Source organism: Carassius gibelio, chromosome A8, assembly GCF_023724105.1.
Source record: "Carassius gibelio isolate Cgi1373 ecotype wild population from Czech Republic chromosome A8, carGib1.2-hapl.c, whole genome shotgun sequence".
NCBI classification, from domain to species: domain Eukaryota; kingdom Metazoa; phylum Chordata; class Actinopteri; order Cypriniformes; family Cyprinidae; genus Carassius; species Carassius gibelio.
Window position 1 is genome coordinate 10,223,668 of NC_068378.1, and position 16,254 is coordinate 10,239,921.

The window sequence follows — 16,254 nt, forward strand, 5'->3', positions numbered from 1 at the left end:
GGCACCGTTCGGAGCACTCACACTAGTCAAACGAACCGCGCTTTGGTGGTCAAACGCACTCGGGCACGGTTCAAACAGGCTAGTGTAAGACACCCTTAATGTGGCCATCCTAAGGCACACTTTTTACACACTGCAATAATCATGCTGTCTAATCAGTATCTTGATATGCCACACCTGTGTGGTGGATGGATTATCTCAGCAAAGGAAAAGTGCTCGCTAACACTGATTTAGATTTGTGAACAATAATTGAGAGAAATAGGTCTTTTGTGTACATAGGAAAAAGTCTTAGATCTTGGAGTTCAGCTCATGAAAAATGAGGGCAAAAACTAAAAAAAAGTGTTGCGTTTATAATTTTGTTCAGTGTACTTAACGATAATAACCCTGATGTGCCGAACAATTATACATTTGACCACACTTTAAGGCAATAACATTCAAAAACTGCTATAATTATGACTTTATGGTCCAAATACTTTTGGGGGGCATGTATTTTTTTTCTCAAGCTCCAGGTAGTCAACACTCATTGGTTATAGTAGCAAGAACAAGAAAATCGACATAATGATCTGAACACTTCTCTGCTTTTTCCCCTTGTAAGAGAAAATGAGTGCAACCTTATTATGACGTGCAAATCCATCCACAGACTTCCAAAAGATCCACTGTTTAAAAAGCAAACAAAAAAGACTTCATGGGAAGGGAAGATATATTAACAAGTGACATTTTGTGATTTAGCTATCAGTTGTTCTGAGTGAGATCACAGTGTCAGAGCTCGGATATTAACATCCACAGGAGGTCTGAAGATGATTTAATAAACAATATGTCCCAGAGAGCAGACAGATGTCTACATATCCCATATATTCTGGGTGTTGTGCAGCCTGAACCACATATCCCACTCACACAGCGTCATTCCTTGACAGGAATAGTCATTCCCAGCATTCTGTCTTTATCATGTCTGCCTGGTGCTGAGAGAACACTGGTTAACACCAGGCTGTAAAGTGCAGGCCAGTCTGGCACTCTACACACTACAGGCTTGGCACAAGCATTAAAACACTCTCTAGGGTCAGTTTCTCTCTCTCGCACTGCACGGACCAACTGGCAGAGGATGACGAGACTTGCAATTCTCTCTCAAATAAACACATAGCGGTAAACAAATGGATCATCAGTGCCCACTAGCATCAAACCATAATGCTGTTACATCAGCAAGGTCATGCCTGTTATGCCACGATAAATATAAATGAGAATCTGTGCAGAGGGAAATCAGTGGTGAATGCAAAACACACACGCTCCTCTGCCATATTTTGTGGTGATGAGCCAAAATTGACATTTTTTCTCCTGTCTTGCATGAAAAATGTCTCCGGATAAAGTAAAACAAACGTAAGGTGACATTGCCATTTTTAACATGCTTGTTCATCCTTGCTAAACATGTTCACATTGTGATAATCACAGGAAAGATGAATGTACTTTGGCATGTGCTGTGTAGACCAGATTGCAGCGGTGAGAGCCAACTCTAGCACTGGCTAATGAGCATCTGGGCCGCCTGACACATGTTCATAAACTGCTGACAGCGGCCCTTGACTTTTTGTAGCACTATGTGAATGTGGCTAGTGGACGCAGGCTAATCAGTCGTGATGTGCTGACGATGAAGTCCTTCATTTAACAGCATGAGTTTTAGAGGGTGCATGTGGAGATGGAGTCATCTGGGTAAGGTTCAACAAATTTCATGTCCTGATACCTCAAAACAACCTTGCTAACAAGAACACAATTAGATCTAGCCAGGGCCCCTAAAACCAGGTGGAGGCTCTAAACCAGACTTAAGGGCATTTGGCACCGCGTAACCTTTTCATAGCACAAGAACTAATTGTGGAAACAACCCACTTTTGGGCCTTTTCACACTGCCGGAACTAGGTGTGATTTTAGTACCGGACTGTCTTTTTCGAGAACCAAAATTAGCTCCTACTCCGGAGCAGGGTCTAACCAGCACAACTGATACTAACAGTAATGTAAGTAGACAATGATTGGCCAGACACGTTCAAAAATGCACTCACCCGCCATGGTTTAAAACGCCATACTGTAAACATTGTGTCAACTTATTTCGCAATTATGATGAACAGCGATAAATGTACAGATGCTGAAGTGAAGGCACTTAGAGCAAATGTAGCACTACCAGTTGTCTTTGGAGATTCTTAGTCATCATTCCATTCTTTCAATCACTTTTATTTATATGTTGACATTCCATGTCCATTATTGTGAAACCCCCACACAACAAAAACACAGCTCCGATCACAGCGTCCTCCATCCTCATGTTGTTAATGTTGTTTTTCTTTGTTAACGTTGTTGAAGTGCGTGCACAAATGACATTGCTGTTGACTGGCTTACATCACGTCCGAGTACACAACTGTCCATGCGAATGCAACCCTGGTACTGGGAAATAGTTTGCACAAAATCGTTGCTGTATTTTAGTACTGTACATTTAGTTCTGGAACTAAAGTGGTGCGAAAGGCCCTTTCGTCAGCTGTTCTTATGTTAAATAAGAAACTGTAGACATGCAAGATCCTCTTCAGCTGCAGAATCCTAAACTGCTTGGAATAAAAGCTACTTCATTGGCTGAACTTATTTAAAAGAGATAGTTCACCCAAATAATGCATATTCATCATAATTTACTCACCCAAACCCTATAATTTCTTTCTGCTGCTGAACACAAAATAATTTATTCTGCCATTGACTTCCAAAGTAGATTTTTCTTTTCATATTCCCATCAACATACTGTGTGTTAATTAATGTATTTTAAATTATCAGAACAAGTTATACAATAATGTATGTTTTGGACTCTCAATGTCCTATAAATTAAAGATTAAATTAAATGTATGCATTTAGCAGACCCTTTTATCCAAAGCGACTTACAGTGCATTCAGGCTATCAATTTTTACATATCATGTATCATATCATCTATACAATAAAGATACAATAAAATGATTGATAACATATATCATTTTTAAGAGATTCTATTCATTTGCTTATTTGTACATCCTTTGATATAGTTTTAGCATACAGAAGTCACTTTCAAATCAAGAAGGTTTGTGTGCATGGGGAAATCTTTTGCCTTCAAAATACCCAACTGCATTGATTCATATTGATTGGTTGAAATTTACTTGTAAGAATTATACCAAAATAGGTTTAATTGTGACTTGATGTAACATTTTACAATTTAAATACCTATAAAAGAAGTTGACATTCATTGGCCTTGCCATTAAACATTGAGTGTTTCCAACACTGTTACCTAACAGTGTCAGCATAGCCTAATTAATATTAATAAGAAAAAGCCATGTTATTTACCCCCCAATCTTACCATTTTTTATTATTGTTTTTAAATCTAAGTTTGACTGAACTTGCACCACCAAGCAGTGTGTGGGTGCTGCTGAAGTAACTAGTGAAATACTACAACATGAGTGTGTGGGTTCTTAGGGTGTCACCACAGCAGTGTGCATTATTGCCACAAGACTGCAACATTAGGATGACTTTGGGGCTCTGTTACTGAATCAGAATATGATTGCATCAGTTGGCCATCTTGTTAGCGCTCTCTGAGATTGAGGCTGTCAGGAGGACGGCAATCAAGCCCCTCATTACAGTCCACTTGAGCCACACTGACAGACAACCTCCCACTACCAGATACACAGGTCTATGAAGATCCTGCCGGTGTAGGACTTTGTCACTTGTCTCATTTAAGTCCAACTTAACTAGTGTTGTCCAGAAACCATCATTATATACTGATTACATTGACCTTAATTTCAAAAGAGATTTAAAATCAGAGCATGACATTCAGTAGATTGCAAACACACAAAACAAACTGAAGGTATCAGCAAAAAATGACATTTCCTTCAGAACGTTAATCATTTGTAATAGTAACAACATTTGGTAACACTTTAGAATAAGGTTCCATTAGTTAATGTTAGTTAATGTATTAATTAACATGAACAAACAATGAATAATACATTTATTACTGTATTTATTCATCTTCGTTAATGTTAGTTAATGAAAATACAGTTATTCATTGTTAGTTCATGGTAATTCACAGTGCATTAACTAATGTTAACAAGCACAACTTTTGATTTAAATAATGCATTAGTAAATGTTGAAGTTAACATGAACTAAGACTTATAAATGCTGTAGAAGGATTGTTCTTGCTTAGTTCATGTTAACGAAAGTAGTTAACTAACATTAACTAATGGAACCTTATTCTAAAGTGTTACCCAACATTTTGGGTCAAATAATAATTTATATTCAAAACTTGTAATTCACAGAAATATTTGATTTTATATTATATGTGATGTTCTTCTGGGATTTTCAGCAAGTTAAGTCGGTGATTGGTCAATCAAACATATAGCCCCACTCCAAACGCACACCATTGGTTGAACAGGTCTATATAAAACAAATAGCATCACAGAGACATGGTGTTATGGTATGGTAACACTGGCAAATATTCAGCAATATTTTGTAGGGGAAAAAAAGGTCCATTGTCTATTGTTAATAGTCTGTAAGCTAAAAGCATGAAGCATCATTTACACACAAGTCACTTTCAAACCAAGCACATTTCTGCTGGTCAGTGAACCTATTGAACCTGTTGTGAATTTTTTTTTGAAATTTTATTAAAATGACTGGATTTCATCATCACCACTGTAAAACATACACACTTCAGCTTTAACAGTGCTTGACCATGAATATGAAATTTGTTTATGTAGAGTTAGATGCACAAACACTTATCCTAAGTGAAATGTTAGAAACCAACACATAAACAGAAAAGCATAACAAATAGGTTGATATAAAAACAAAGAAGTAAGAAGCAATTAGCATCCAATATTAATTCTGTGAACATGTATAGAGATCCTCATTAGCTAAAACAGTTTTACACTATGCAAATAAATCAAAAACAATCTATAATGAAAACACGGACTTAATCTAACAAACCAGTATACCATGAGTTACTTTGGTAGTAGTACAGTGCTAACCATGAGGCAGGGTACACAAGTAGTGATGTCATAAGGGGCCGCCACATTAGATGATCAAAGCCCTCTGTTACCTGCTTTTGGGGTCTTGCACTGCAAAAATCATTTAAATAAGAGATCTTGCAGAACTAAACATGTAATAACAGTCTGCTGATCTGCATACCCTGTTGAAGAAAAAAACAAAACAAAATAAAAAAAGCATATGCTTTTTAGGTATGTTCTGAAGTATGGCAGCTGGTTTGAACTGGTTTAAGCTGGTCCTTAGCTGGTCATGAGTTGGTCTGAGATGGACATGAGCTGGTCATAAGCAACTAGCTCCTGCTCAGGACCAGCTCAAATCAACTCAAACTAGCTGCCATGCTCCAAAACATACCTAACCAGCATATGCAGTTTTTTTTTTTCAACAGGGTATTTTGCCAAAATATTTTTTTCGAAGTCAAGCCAACAGTATGCATGTCAGGTACTTCACTTATGTTGTCAAAAAGTTGAGCAGAGAAGTTTAGGAAGGAATGCCACTGCACAATATGGAATCTCCCGTCTGGCTTTGCTCAACCTCTCAATGAATCTGTATTGTTAATGTCTCAAGAGCTTCCCTCAAACTCCTGGAGTCTGGATTCACAATCCACAAAGATACATGTACACACAGAGCAACCCATTGGGAACATGAAATTTCACCTATGAAGAGCTTCATATTTTATATTCTGTATTCTCAATCATTGTGCCACATGGGACATACAGAAATTGAGACACAGAGAAAACTGCCTCCACACCTCCAGGAAATCGTATATATTGACTTTATTCTATTTTGGATTCACAAGCCTTGTGGTTCCTTGTGGGTTATAAGGAAAGAGGTGAAATGTATCCCCATGCTTCAGGTTTGAATGACAACAGAAATTGCATCCAGGAGCATTTGCAATAGGTTTAAAATGATCAAGTCCCTGTAATGTGGCTGTTTCATAACTCAAGGATTTCCTGCTTTTACAGATCCACAGACTTTTAAACCAATACAAGAATTCTCTTTAACACAATGAAAACTTAAATTAATAACAATAACAACCCTAATTTCTTTACATAATGCATATTTATAATTAGAAATGTCGATGGTTTGTTGTCTTTGTGTTAATGAAATCATTAAGAATGCTTAATATGAACTTTTGATCTATGAGCATTATATGACTGGTAATTAAATAAATTTAAGCTGTAGTGCTGTAACATTTTCTTAATGTTTCCGTTTTAAGATTCTAACTGCATGATTTTTAGCCTCTGTGTTTATAGAGCTGTCAATATTTATGTGCTGATCACAGAGACAGATGCGACCACAGATGCTATAAAAAGTTTTGCTTTTTCCCAAACCAAAAATATAGAAGAAATGAACTACATTTATTTGCTTACTTACTTATTAAATACATTTTAAGGGCTGACAAAGTTAACATTTTACCATACGCCATTCAGTTTGACACAGGTAAACTGATAACACATATAATTGCATTTTTGGATCGTTCCCAAAATTACACAGTTGTAATTGTGCCAACATTTACTCACACTCATGTTGTTCGGAATCCATAAGGAATTAATTCATCTTCAAAACTCCAAAGAAGACATTTTTAATGAAACCTGGGAGACTGCTTTCCCACATTTGAAGGTCCATTCAAACTTTTCAAGCAAGTACAGTTTAGCTTCCAATTTCATTTGAAAACTAAAATTAATTAAATCTGTCCATCATAAAACACAAACGCTTCTCTTCAGAGCCTTACACTAAACCACAAAATTCATATGGATTACTTTATGATGAACTTTTTGAAGTATTACAATTTTGGTGGAATAGACTTTTAATGGAGTGACAGAAATATATCTGGTGTCTTTAAAAATGTCCTCCATTTTGGTTTGGAAGATGAATTAAATCTTATGAATCTGAAATTATATGAGGGTGAGAAAATCTTGGCAGAATTTTCAATTTTGGGTGAACTGTTTCTTTAACGCATTTATACAGTTTATACAATTTGAAAATATAACTGCTTAACTCTGTTCTGTTTGATAACTGAAGACCAGTCAATACAGGATGAACCTTTAGAGAATACCAATAGTTGTCACTACTCAAACACACACACACACGCGCGCGCAGACGCACACAGACAGACGACCTCATGTACATTCACAGCCCCTGGTTGAATTCATAACAGGTTGCATACTGTGGGTTGACATGTGTAGAACTCTGTGAGTTCTCACTGAGCATGCAGATTCAGTGTGGATCAACCGATCACTCAATATTTGCAGAATCCTACACAAGGTTCGTACCTCTGAGCGTTACTGTTTACAGGAATCCTCCACCCTTTGATCTGACTGAGTTCCGTATCTGAAACTTCGATGTGCAAAGGCAGTCTGGGAATCCAGACCTTCACCTCCAGCTGGGCCCTCAGGTAACTGTACGTGAAGTTCAGCATCATTCGGACCCGTCCTCTCATCTCTTTGCCATTCACATAGACGTAATCACACCTGTCTGATACCTGAGAGCAGAATATAAGGATGTCAGTGATGGAGAAGTGAGAAAAGAACAGTGAATTGATCTTTTCAAGACACATTAGTGAACTTACATTACAAAAATCAATACAATGCTTCTGAGCAAAAGACAAGGTACATCTGAAATGGACTGGCAGTGAAGTCTGACAATATTGGAAAATATTTAATTTTGAAGAGTCAGCCTTGACTCTCTGTCAAAAGATATAAGTATCTGGTATATTTTGAGTTATAGTTTAAAGTAAAGAATTGACCACAACATCCACCTACACAAATTTAGGTCATGATTACATTTTCCACGTCTTAACATTTCTGGGGTGTATTATTTATCTTGGCTCCCACAGTCTCTCAGTTGTTCTCATCTCTTTTAGTTGTTCTATTGGTTTCTACCTTTGAATGAAAAGATAACAGCAGTACTGGCACTATCCCATTTAACAGAGCACTACAGATGCCAAAGATGAAAACAGCGGTTTTAATCTTAAACTAACAGTCTGAAGACATAGCTGCATATGTGTGTGTGTGTGTGTGTGTGTGTTATGTTATGGTATGTAAACTAGATCATGAGTAGCTGATAAGAAGAGAAAATTTTTTAATATTCATGGTACATCCCGTACGTTTAGCTTGTGTAGAGCTGTCACTAAAATGCTTATTTCAACACCTCACTGTCTTTCTACTGACTACATCCACAACTGTGATCAAAGACTATCGGTATGTAAAATCTTTAGAGTAACTACCATGAGGGCAGAATTATGATGAATGAGCCTAATCTACTCTAGATTAGAGTGACGTAATAGTCCCATGAATTCGGATATGACCCAAATGTGAATTGGCCAAAATCAGAATCAAAAAGATCAGATTCCATGTGATTTGTGGTTCACACTTCAAGGAAAAGAAAAAGTCACATGAGAGCAAAACATGTGGTCCACATTTTGCTGCAGTGTAAATGTAGCATTAATGTCTTTATGAAAATCTAAAAACATATTTACACTGCACTACCATTCCAAAGTTGCTCACCAAGCCTACATTTCTTTGATTTTTAATCGGCAAATTAAAAATCAAAGAAATGTAGGCTTGGTGAGCAACTTTGGAATTTCTTTGATTTTTTATTTGCCGATTTGTTGTTATTAATGGTGAAAATAAGAAGATATTTTCTTTAGGTTCTTTAACGAAAACAAAATTCAAAACAACAGGGTTAATCGACATAGAAATCTTTTAAAACATTATACTTGTCTCTACTGCACTTTGGATCAAATTTATATGTCCTTGCTAAATAAAAGTCAGCATTTCTATCAATAAACAAATAAATCTGACTGCCCCTGTCGTAACAGAAAACAAATGTTTGTGTGTTAGTGTAAGTGTGCATGAGTTGGCAGCAAACAGCTGAGCCAGGGCCCACAGGTCACCTTTGTTTTCCAGATGGCTGCTGGAGAAATGGGCAGCACTTTGGTAAATAATGATGAGTAAATATAAGAGCCTATCGCACGACACACACTCACAGAAAAGACAGAAGGGCGGCCTCATCCTCTTGTTGAGGAGTTATGAGGCCACATTCCAAAGCCATTCGTTTCATAAACGCTGGCAAAATGACTTGGCTCAGTGTTTCCTTCTGATGCGGGCCTCAATCACTATGACTGGCTCAGTCGGAGTCTAATTCCTCTAACCAGGATCTGACAGGGATGGAAACTACTACAGAAGCAACACACACCATCAAAGTGTGGCCAGCAGCAGAAAGATAAAAGCATGCAAGAGCACACACACTCATGCACAAATGCACGCACTGACATATGGCTGCAAATTCAGATTTTGTGCACCCTTTCAAATTAATAGAGCTCATAGACTCGTTTTTATTTGTAAAAACATTTATGTTCCTATTTTTCTCATAGGGAATATTAAGTCTCAGTCTGTTAGGGTTTGAGAACTGCACAATCATTTCAGGCTCCCTGAAGAACAATTAGAAGATCCAGATCTCGGCAATCTGTTAAAATTCTAGTGGGGACTTTCCATGTTTACAGTGACTTTTTACAATGAAAGTGACAAATTTTACAATCTATTTTTAAAAGCATAAGAGGCACACATCCCATGATATTCCCATGATATATATATATATATATATACAGTGGGGCTCGAAAGTCTGGGGACCCCTTGCAGAATCTGTGAAAATATGAGTAATTTCAAAAAATAAGAGAGATCATACTAAATGCATGTTATTTTTTATTTAGTACTGTCCTGAGTAAGATATTGTACATAAAAGATATTAACATTTAGTCCACAAGACAAAATCATTGCTGAAATTATTAAAATAACCCCACTCAAAAGTTTGGGAACCCTTGGTTCTTAGTACTGTGTTCTGTTACCTGATGATCCTTGACTGTCTTTCTGTTTTGTGATGGTTGTGCATGAGTCCCTTGTTTGTTCTGAACAGTTAAACTGAGCAGCGTTCTTCAGAAAAATCTTTAAGGTCCTGCAGATTCTTCAGTTTTCCAGCATCTTTGCATATTTGAACCCTTTCCAGCAGGGACTTTATGATTTTGAGATGCATCTTATCACACTGAGGACATTTGAGGGACTCAAACACAACTATTTAAAAAGATTCAAACATTCACTGATGCTCCAGAAGGAAACAAGATGCATTAAGAGCTGGGGGGTGAAAACAATATATATATATATATATATATATAAACTGTGTTACTCAAGTTGTAGAGGGATTTTAATTAGTTTAATGCTACGAAATCAGACAAATAACTGATTTAGAATATATAAATTGCATAAATTAAAAAAATCTAATTGAAATTACAATATTTATTTTTACCTCCTGTTCACTCAATATTTTCTGAAAGATAAGCACCTCTTTTCACAAAAATTTTTCACTACCAAGTTTCAGGCCTGTTTTGTAGCCTCTATTCATGGAAAGCAGCAGTTCACCAAGATACTACTGAATAACGTCCTTATACAGTAAGTACTAAAAAATTCAAGAGTCATATTCTGGCTCTGGTTGAACACTACACACACTCTCAGAGCTGAGTGAGACATCTAATCCAGCATCAGAACATCATGGTGTGATGCTTTACACTTAAGGGTTGTTAGAGCTGTGAGGGTTTGTTTCATGCTTGTCTGATTGATAGAGTTGTCTGCTGTCAGAGTTTCCTCTTGCTCTGGATCCAAAGCTTTATCTCTGTTACTTCAACAAAGTCTGGGAGTAAAGATGCTTAGACAGTCTTCTAGGGCTGCCAAAGTTAAACTGTTGACGTGATGAATTAATTGATTTAACACTGTTATATTCAACCCAGCTAGTAACAGTGACCCCAGAAACTATTTGGACACTTCAGTCACACTTTAGACAATTCATCACACCAAAGGACAAAAAATACAACACTTCTTTTCCCTTTTTGAAATTATTATTACTATTAATAAAGTGCAGTTCTGGCAGATGAAGTAGATGTTTACATGTCCAGATATGCAGGAAGGAACCACTGTGATAACTCTGTTTCAGCCTTTACAAACAAACTCAGAGTCTCAATTAGCAGTAAATGATGTAGAAAGATCTTATTAACTAATAACTTGTCCATAAACTAAATCCAAAACATTTATTTGAATGTATAATAATGCCACAATTCAGCCTTGCTGAGCATATGAGACTCTATGTTTTATTCCAGCCTTTTACTAAAACTTAAAACTGCAAATAAATTCTAGCAGGTTCACTGTAATTGCTTTGAATAATACTGCACATTTCAAGTATTCCTACACTGCTGACTGTACAGCTCAAATCGACTGTTACGGACACACAAACAGAAAACACACAGGGCTTCATCATTAATCACTGCCGTAGGCTGGGGAATCTCCCACCACAGTGTTGGAGCCATGACTATTCAGTCTGGAAAATTAACTACACGTCAGACACATCCAATCAAGCAGCCATCTGAGGAACGAGAGGGCCAGACCATGAACAGGCAGCTCTTACATGTGTTTGACTGAGCAAGGTCTGACAGCACAATTAACCGGGTCTTAAACTACAACCGTGTGGGTCCTCAGTGAAGGAGGGAGTTATTTATAATCAATGGTGAAATACATCCACGAAAAGTACATTCAACTTTTACTTCCTCCTATTTATATTACTCACTTCGTCTGCTACAGTGGACATGGCCGAACTTCTAATTTGCATCCATATTGACTGTCCATGTCACTCCTATCAGGAGAACCTGTAATCTAAACTCACCTTCTTATGCAGTCATCAGTTTTACCTGACTGGCTCCCAATAGTGCTTTACATCAAACTCACTGGCTCTATGGAAAGATTCCCAGATAACACTCCCCTGTACGCTCCATTCTATATAACATCATGGTTTGTGGCCAAAGAATCATTGATTCCTAATACACACACATACACAAATCCACTCGAATACACACTTCTGTTTTCACACAACGGTTTGGTCAATAAATTTCAGTTTTTATTGCAGATCCTTTGCAGACTTCCAGGTTTAAATGTATTCAAAGATGCCACTTTGACTGGGTATTATTATTTTATCTGCCCAATCTAACACTACTGATACTGTACATGACCTTCACAAGTTTTCACTAGCTTATGAAGTGTATTGCACTGTTCTCTCCATCTTTACATTATATACTGTATATCATAGCTCAGAATCTGAAGAGCCACATATCTCTATATTAGGTGGTGATGCCCAACTACTGTCTTTTCTTAGGCTTTTTCTAGATCCCTCTGTCTGTCTGTCCGTCCATCTCTCCATCTATTTCTTGGGAATGCAGTCTAATTTAGCAGAGATTTCAAGTACAAAATGCTATGTTTATTTAAAAGTAAGCTGTTCAACACACTTTGTCTATCACAAGAAATGCATTAAGATATGTTTTCTGTATACTTTGCTTTTTGCATTTTTTGCATGCTTCAAATTCAATGGTTTTTGTTAAGATCTGGCAGCAACAGCACTTTTTTTTCTGCTGGGGTGAGGAACTTGCAGACAGCTTTACTTTCTCATGAAATCAGCTGCATACCAACAAACCAATACAATACAGCGCAGGGGCAAAAGCTGTTGTGGATCTGCTCACCTAAAAACCTCCATAACTGGTACAGATTTGTATGTTATGCATAAATTTAATTTAGACAGTTGCATATTTTATCTTAAGCCTTATGTTACACCTCAAATGACAAGGGAATTTACACTATTGTTCATATCTAGCTGGTCTCCCAATCTCTTTTTCTCAAATGCTTGGGTATACAGAGAACTCTCAACTTATATGGACTAAATGCTCCTGATAAATCAACATTTAGAGATAAACACCTATTTAGCATTCAGAAAATGAGTCATCCTGATTAATGACAACATTAGCACTGTTACAGTAGCTTTGACATGCAAAGAGGTTAGCCAACCATAACTCAGATCATTTGCATATAGAAGTTTTACATTACAGTTTAATTCTCAAGGTCAGACACTATAAATGGTCATGTAAAACTACCCCCCAAAAATGACAGACTAAGTGAAATTTTGGAGATAATAATGTTCTAATATTGTAAGGCAGCACAAATATACAAAATAAATAACTTCAAAATATATAGGTCATGGTGATATAATTACAATATCATCAAAAAGTTGATTTATTTCACTAATTCCATTCAAAAAGTGAAACTCGTATATTATATTTATTCATTATACACAGACTGGTGTATTTCAAATGTTTATTTCTATTAATTTTGATGTTTATAACTGACAACTAAGGAAAATCCCAATTTCAATATCTCAGATATTTCAATATTGTGAAAAGGTTCAATTTGGAGACCCCTGGTGCCACACTCTAATCAGCTAATTAATTCAAAACACCTGCAAAGCCTTTAAATGGTCTCTTAGTCGAGTTCCGTAGGCTACACAATCATGGGGAAGACAGTTGTCCAAAAGACGACAATTGACACCTTGCACAATATATTTGGTTACGTTATATTGTAATTTTCTGAGATACTGAATTTGGGATTATCCTTAGTTGTCAGTTATAATCATCAAAATTCAAACACTTAAACATTTGAAATATATCAGTCTGTGTGTAATGAATGAGTATAATGTACAAGTTTCACTTTTTGAATGGAATTAATGAAATAAATCAACTTTTTGATGATATTCTAATTATATGACCAGCACCTGTATATGCACATTTACTTACTTATTTATTTATTTATTTGAAGCACAAATTAAACATTTTATGCAACTGATTTCAGTAAACCTCAGTACAATTAGACATATCAAAGTAACTCAAATGAACCTAATGTAGTTAGCAATAGCACATTAGCATGCTAAATGCAACTTTATTGCATCTAATATACAGTTATGCAACATACATCACAAGAAAAAAAAAACTACTAAAAACTACTCATTAAAAAAGCAACATTGATCCGCCCTTCCTTGAGCACAGGCTCCAGTTTTCACCACATTGACTCCCCAAACTCCAAAATAACAGAAACTTCTAAAATCCAACATAATGGAACATTAAGTGCAAAACAATCTCTCTTTTCTCATCTTGCTCAAAAACACATAAAATAATACATCATTTTAAGATTTACTCCTCATGCAGAGCATGCTGGGAAATTGAAATCCCATGCCCAGGTTCAGTTTATGCCAAAAACTATTCACATAGTCCCAACACAATTAAAGTGTGTAAACTTCCATTTCACACATTTAAAAGGATTGCATGCAATTACAAATGATGTGGCAAAAACTTTATGAATTAAAAGTGTTGCATTAGCTCATCTAATAAAGTGAATTAAACAAGCAGAAAAAGGGTTCACAAAGAACAAATATTAGAAAAAATATTAATATCATACCAAAGATATAAAAAGTCCATTAAGAAATAATACTTTTATTAAGGTAGTATGCATTAAATTGATCAAAAAGTGACAGTACAACTTAGATTGTTACTAAAACACTGTTCTTTTGAACTTTCTTAAAACTGAGAGAAAATGTACCATGTCTCCACAAAACACTTAGCAGCACAACTGTTTTCAGCATTAATATCAAAAAGGTAACAATAAAAATAATAATATTTAAGAACATTACTGATTTTTTAAAAAATCTCACCAACCACAAACCCCAAAATACAGTATTGCTCTGAATACCGTACAACCAAGTAAAGACAATCCAAAGTTAACCTTTACCAAGCACCAAATGTGATGGATATTTAGAAAAGGTAAATAAAATAACTCTACTGCCAGTTGACTTTTTATGAAGTGTCACTTTAAATTGATTATTTTATTTATTTATTTATTTAATTGCATCAAAAAACTTTGATCTGTTTTTAAGACATTTTTCACTTTTTATGCACCCTTTTCACCTTGTAGATGTTAAATTAAAGTTATTTCTGCCTTGGCCTATTTGTTTGTCCCCCAGTGTGTGGACAATTTTGGTATTTTGATTTATTTATTTTTTAAATAAGCAATATTAGATCAAAAAAAAAAAAAAAAAAAAAAAAAAGAGTAAAGGAAAGGGAAAAAAATTAGGAGAAATATTAAAACTACTGTATTAGGAAGAAAAATGGCATTTCAAAAGAAAAAAAAAACTAAAAATAAGCAACTGATGTGAAGACATTGTGTTTTGGATGTGTAGGAAGTGCTCTTCTTTGTTCATGTGCAAATGTCAAGTGCATATAGCTTAGAGGAATCTCAAAACTGAAATATGACAAGTGAGAATTACATACTTTAATCAAGGTCAACTATCAAACACTTCTTTATGCTCTTGAAGTTCTCAGAAGTTGGAAATTGATCCATCAGTTTGTGACAAGATTAAAAGAACTTCAGGCGCTTTGATTTGAAGTTGATGTCAGAATAACCTTACTTATTCTCACAATTTGTGACAAAATCTGTAGAAATGTTGAGTTGTGTGGCTAGTAACTACAGACACAGACTGCTACTCAAGCAAGTTACATCAGCAAAACAGATATTTAAAACAACGCCACATGCAGAATCTGTGACCTCATGCAGCAAACAACTACTTCACAATTTTTTATTTTTTATTTTAAATAAAGCTGTCCTATAAGTATTTTAGAATGCATGAATGCAGGGCTGTTTCTAACCTTTTCGTTATTGCCAAATACTCATCTTAATTTAAAATTTATCTTAATTTAATTTTTTTTTAAAAGACTCGTTTTTAATGGTGTGTTGGTCTATTATAGGCTAAATGAGCCTATGTCTATTTAGAGTGCTGAGATGTTAGGATGTCACAGAGCAGAGGACTTATTTTATTTCTTTATTCCAACTTCCAAGTGGCCTAGTCTACGTTAGTTATGAATAAATTATGTTAAAACATGTATAAATGACTCATTCTTGACAAAAGGCAAAAGAGCTGTGTGTGTGCACATTTGAATAATGTCGGGCTGTAAACGGGCAAAAAAGCTGTCAATCATTCAAAATGTACTTGTCGGGCTCGGGCTGAAACCTGTCGGGCTCGGGTCCTGTCTGGCCTAACTTTTAAGGCCCGATTACAGCTCTAAGCTGTTATATATCTCAAGTGAACAACTGGGAAACTGTTGGGGAAAAACATTGGATGTGTAACTTTGTTAATACAGGCCGTCTGTCGCATTAATGTTAATCACACGATGATGTGCCTTGCCAAAGCACTGACAGAACCCATTGATCTAATGGAGTTTTGAATGCTCCAAATGCAAACTTTGCATGCATCAATCAGGAATCAACTGACAGTGATCTGATCCAGGGTGCATACAGGCATACCCTGATAAATATAGTGCCAGTGTGT

General features: G+C 35.9%; 1 protein-coding gene across 1 annotated transcript in view; it reads right to left on the reverse strand.

Moving 5' to 3' along the window:
* Positions 1 to 16,254, reverse strand: part of LOC128018116 (transmembrane protein 132C-like) — a 193,961-nt gene that overhangs the window by 12,802 nt on the left and 164,905 nt on the right. The window contains exon 7 of the mRNA XM_052603486.1: positions 7,290 to 7,498. Coding sequence (XP_052459446.1) covers positions 7,290 to 7,498 — 209 coding nt within the window. The remainder of the gene's footprint in view (positions 1 to 7,289; positions 7,499 to 16,254) is intronic.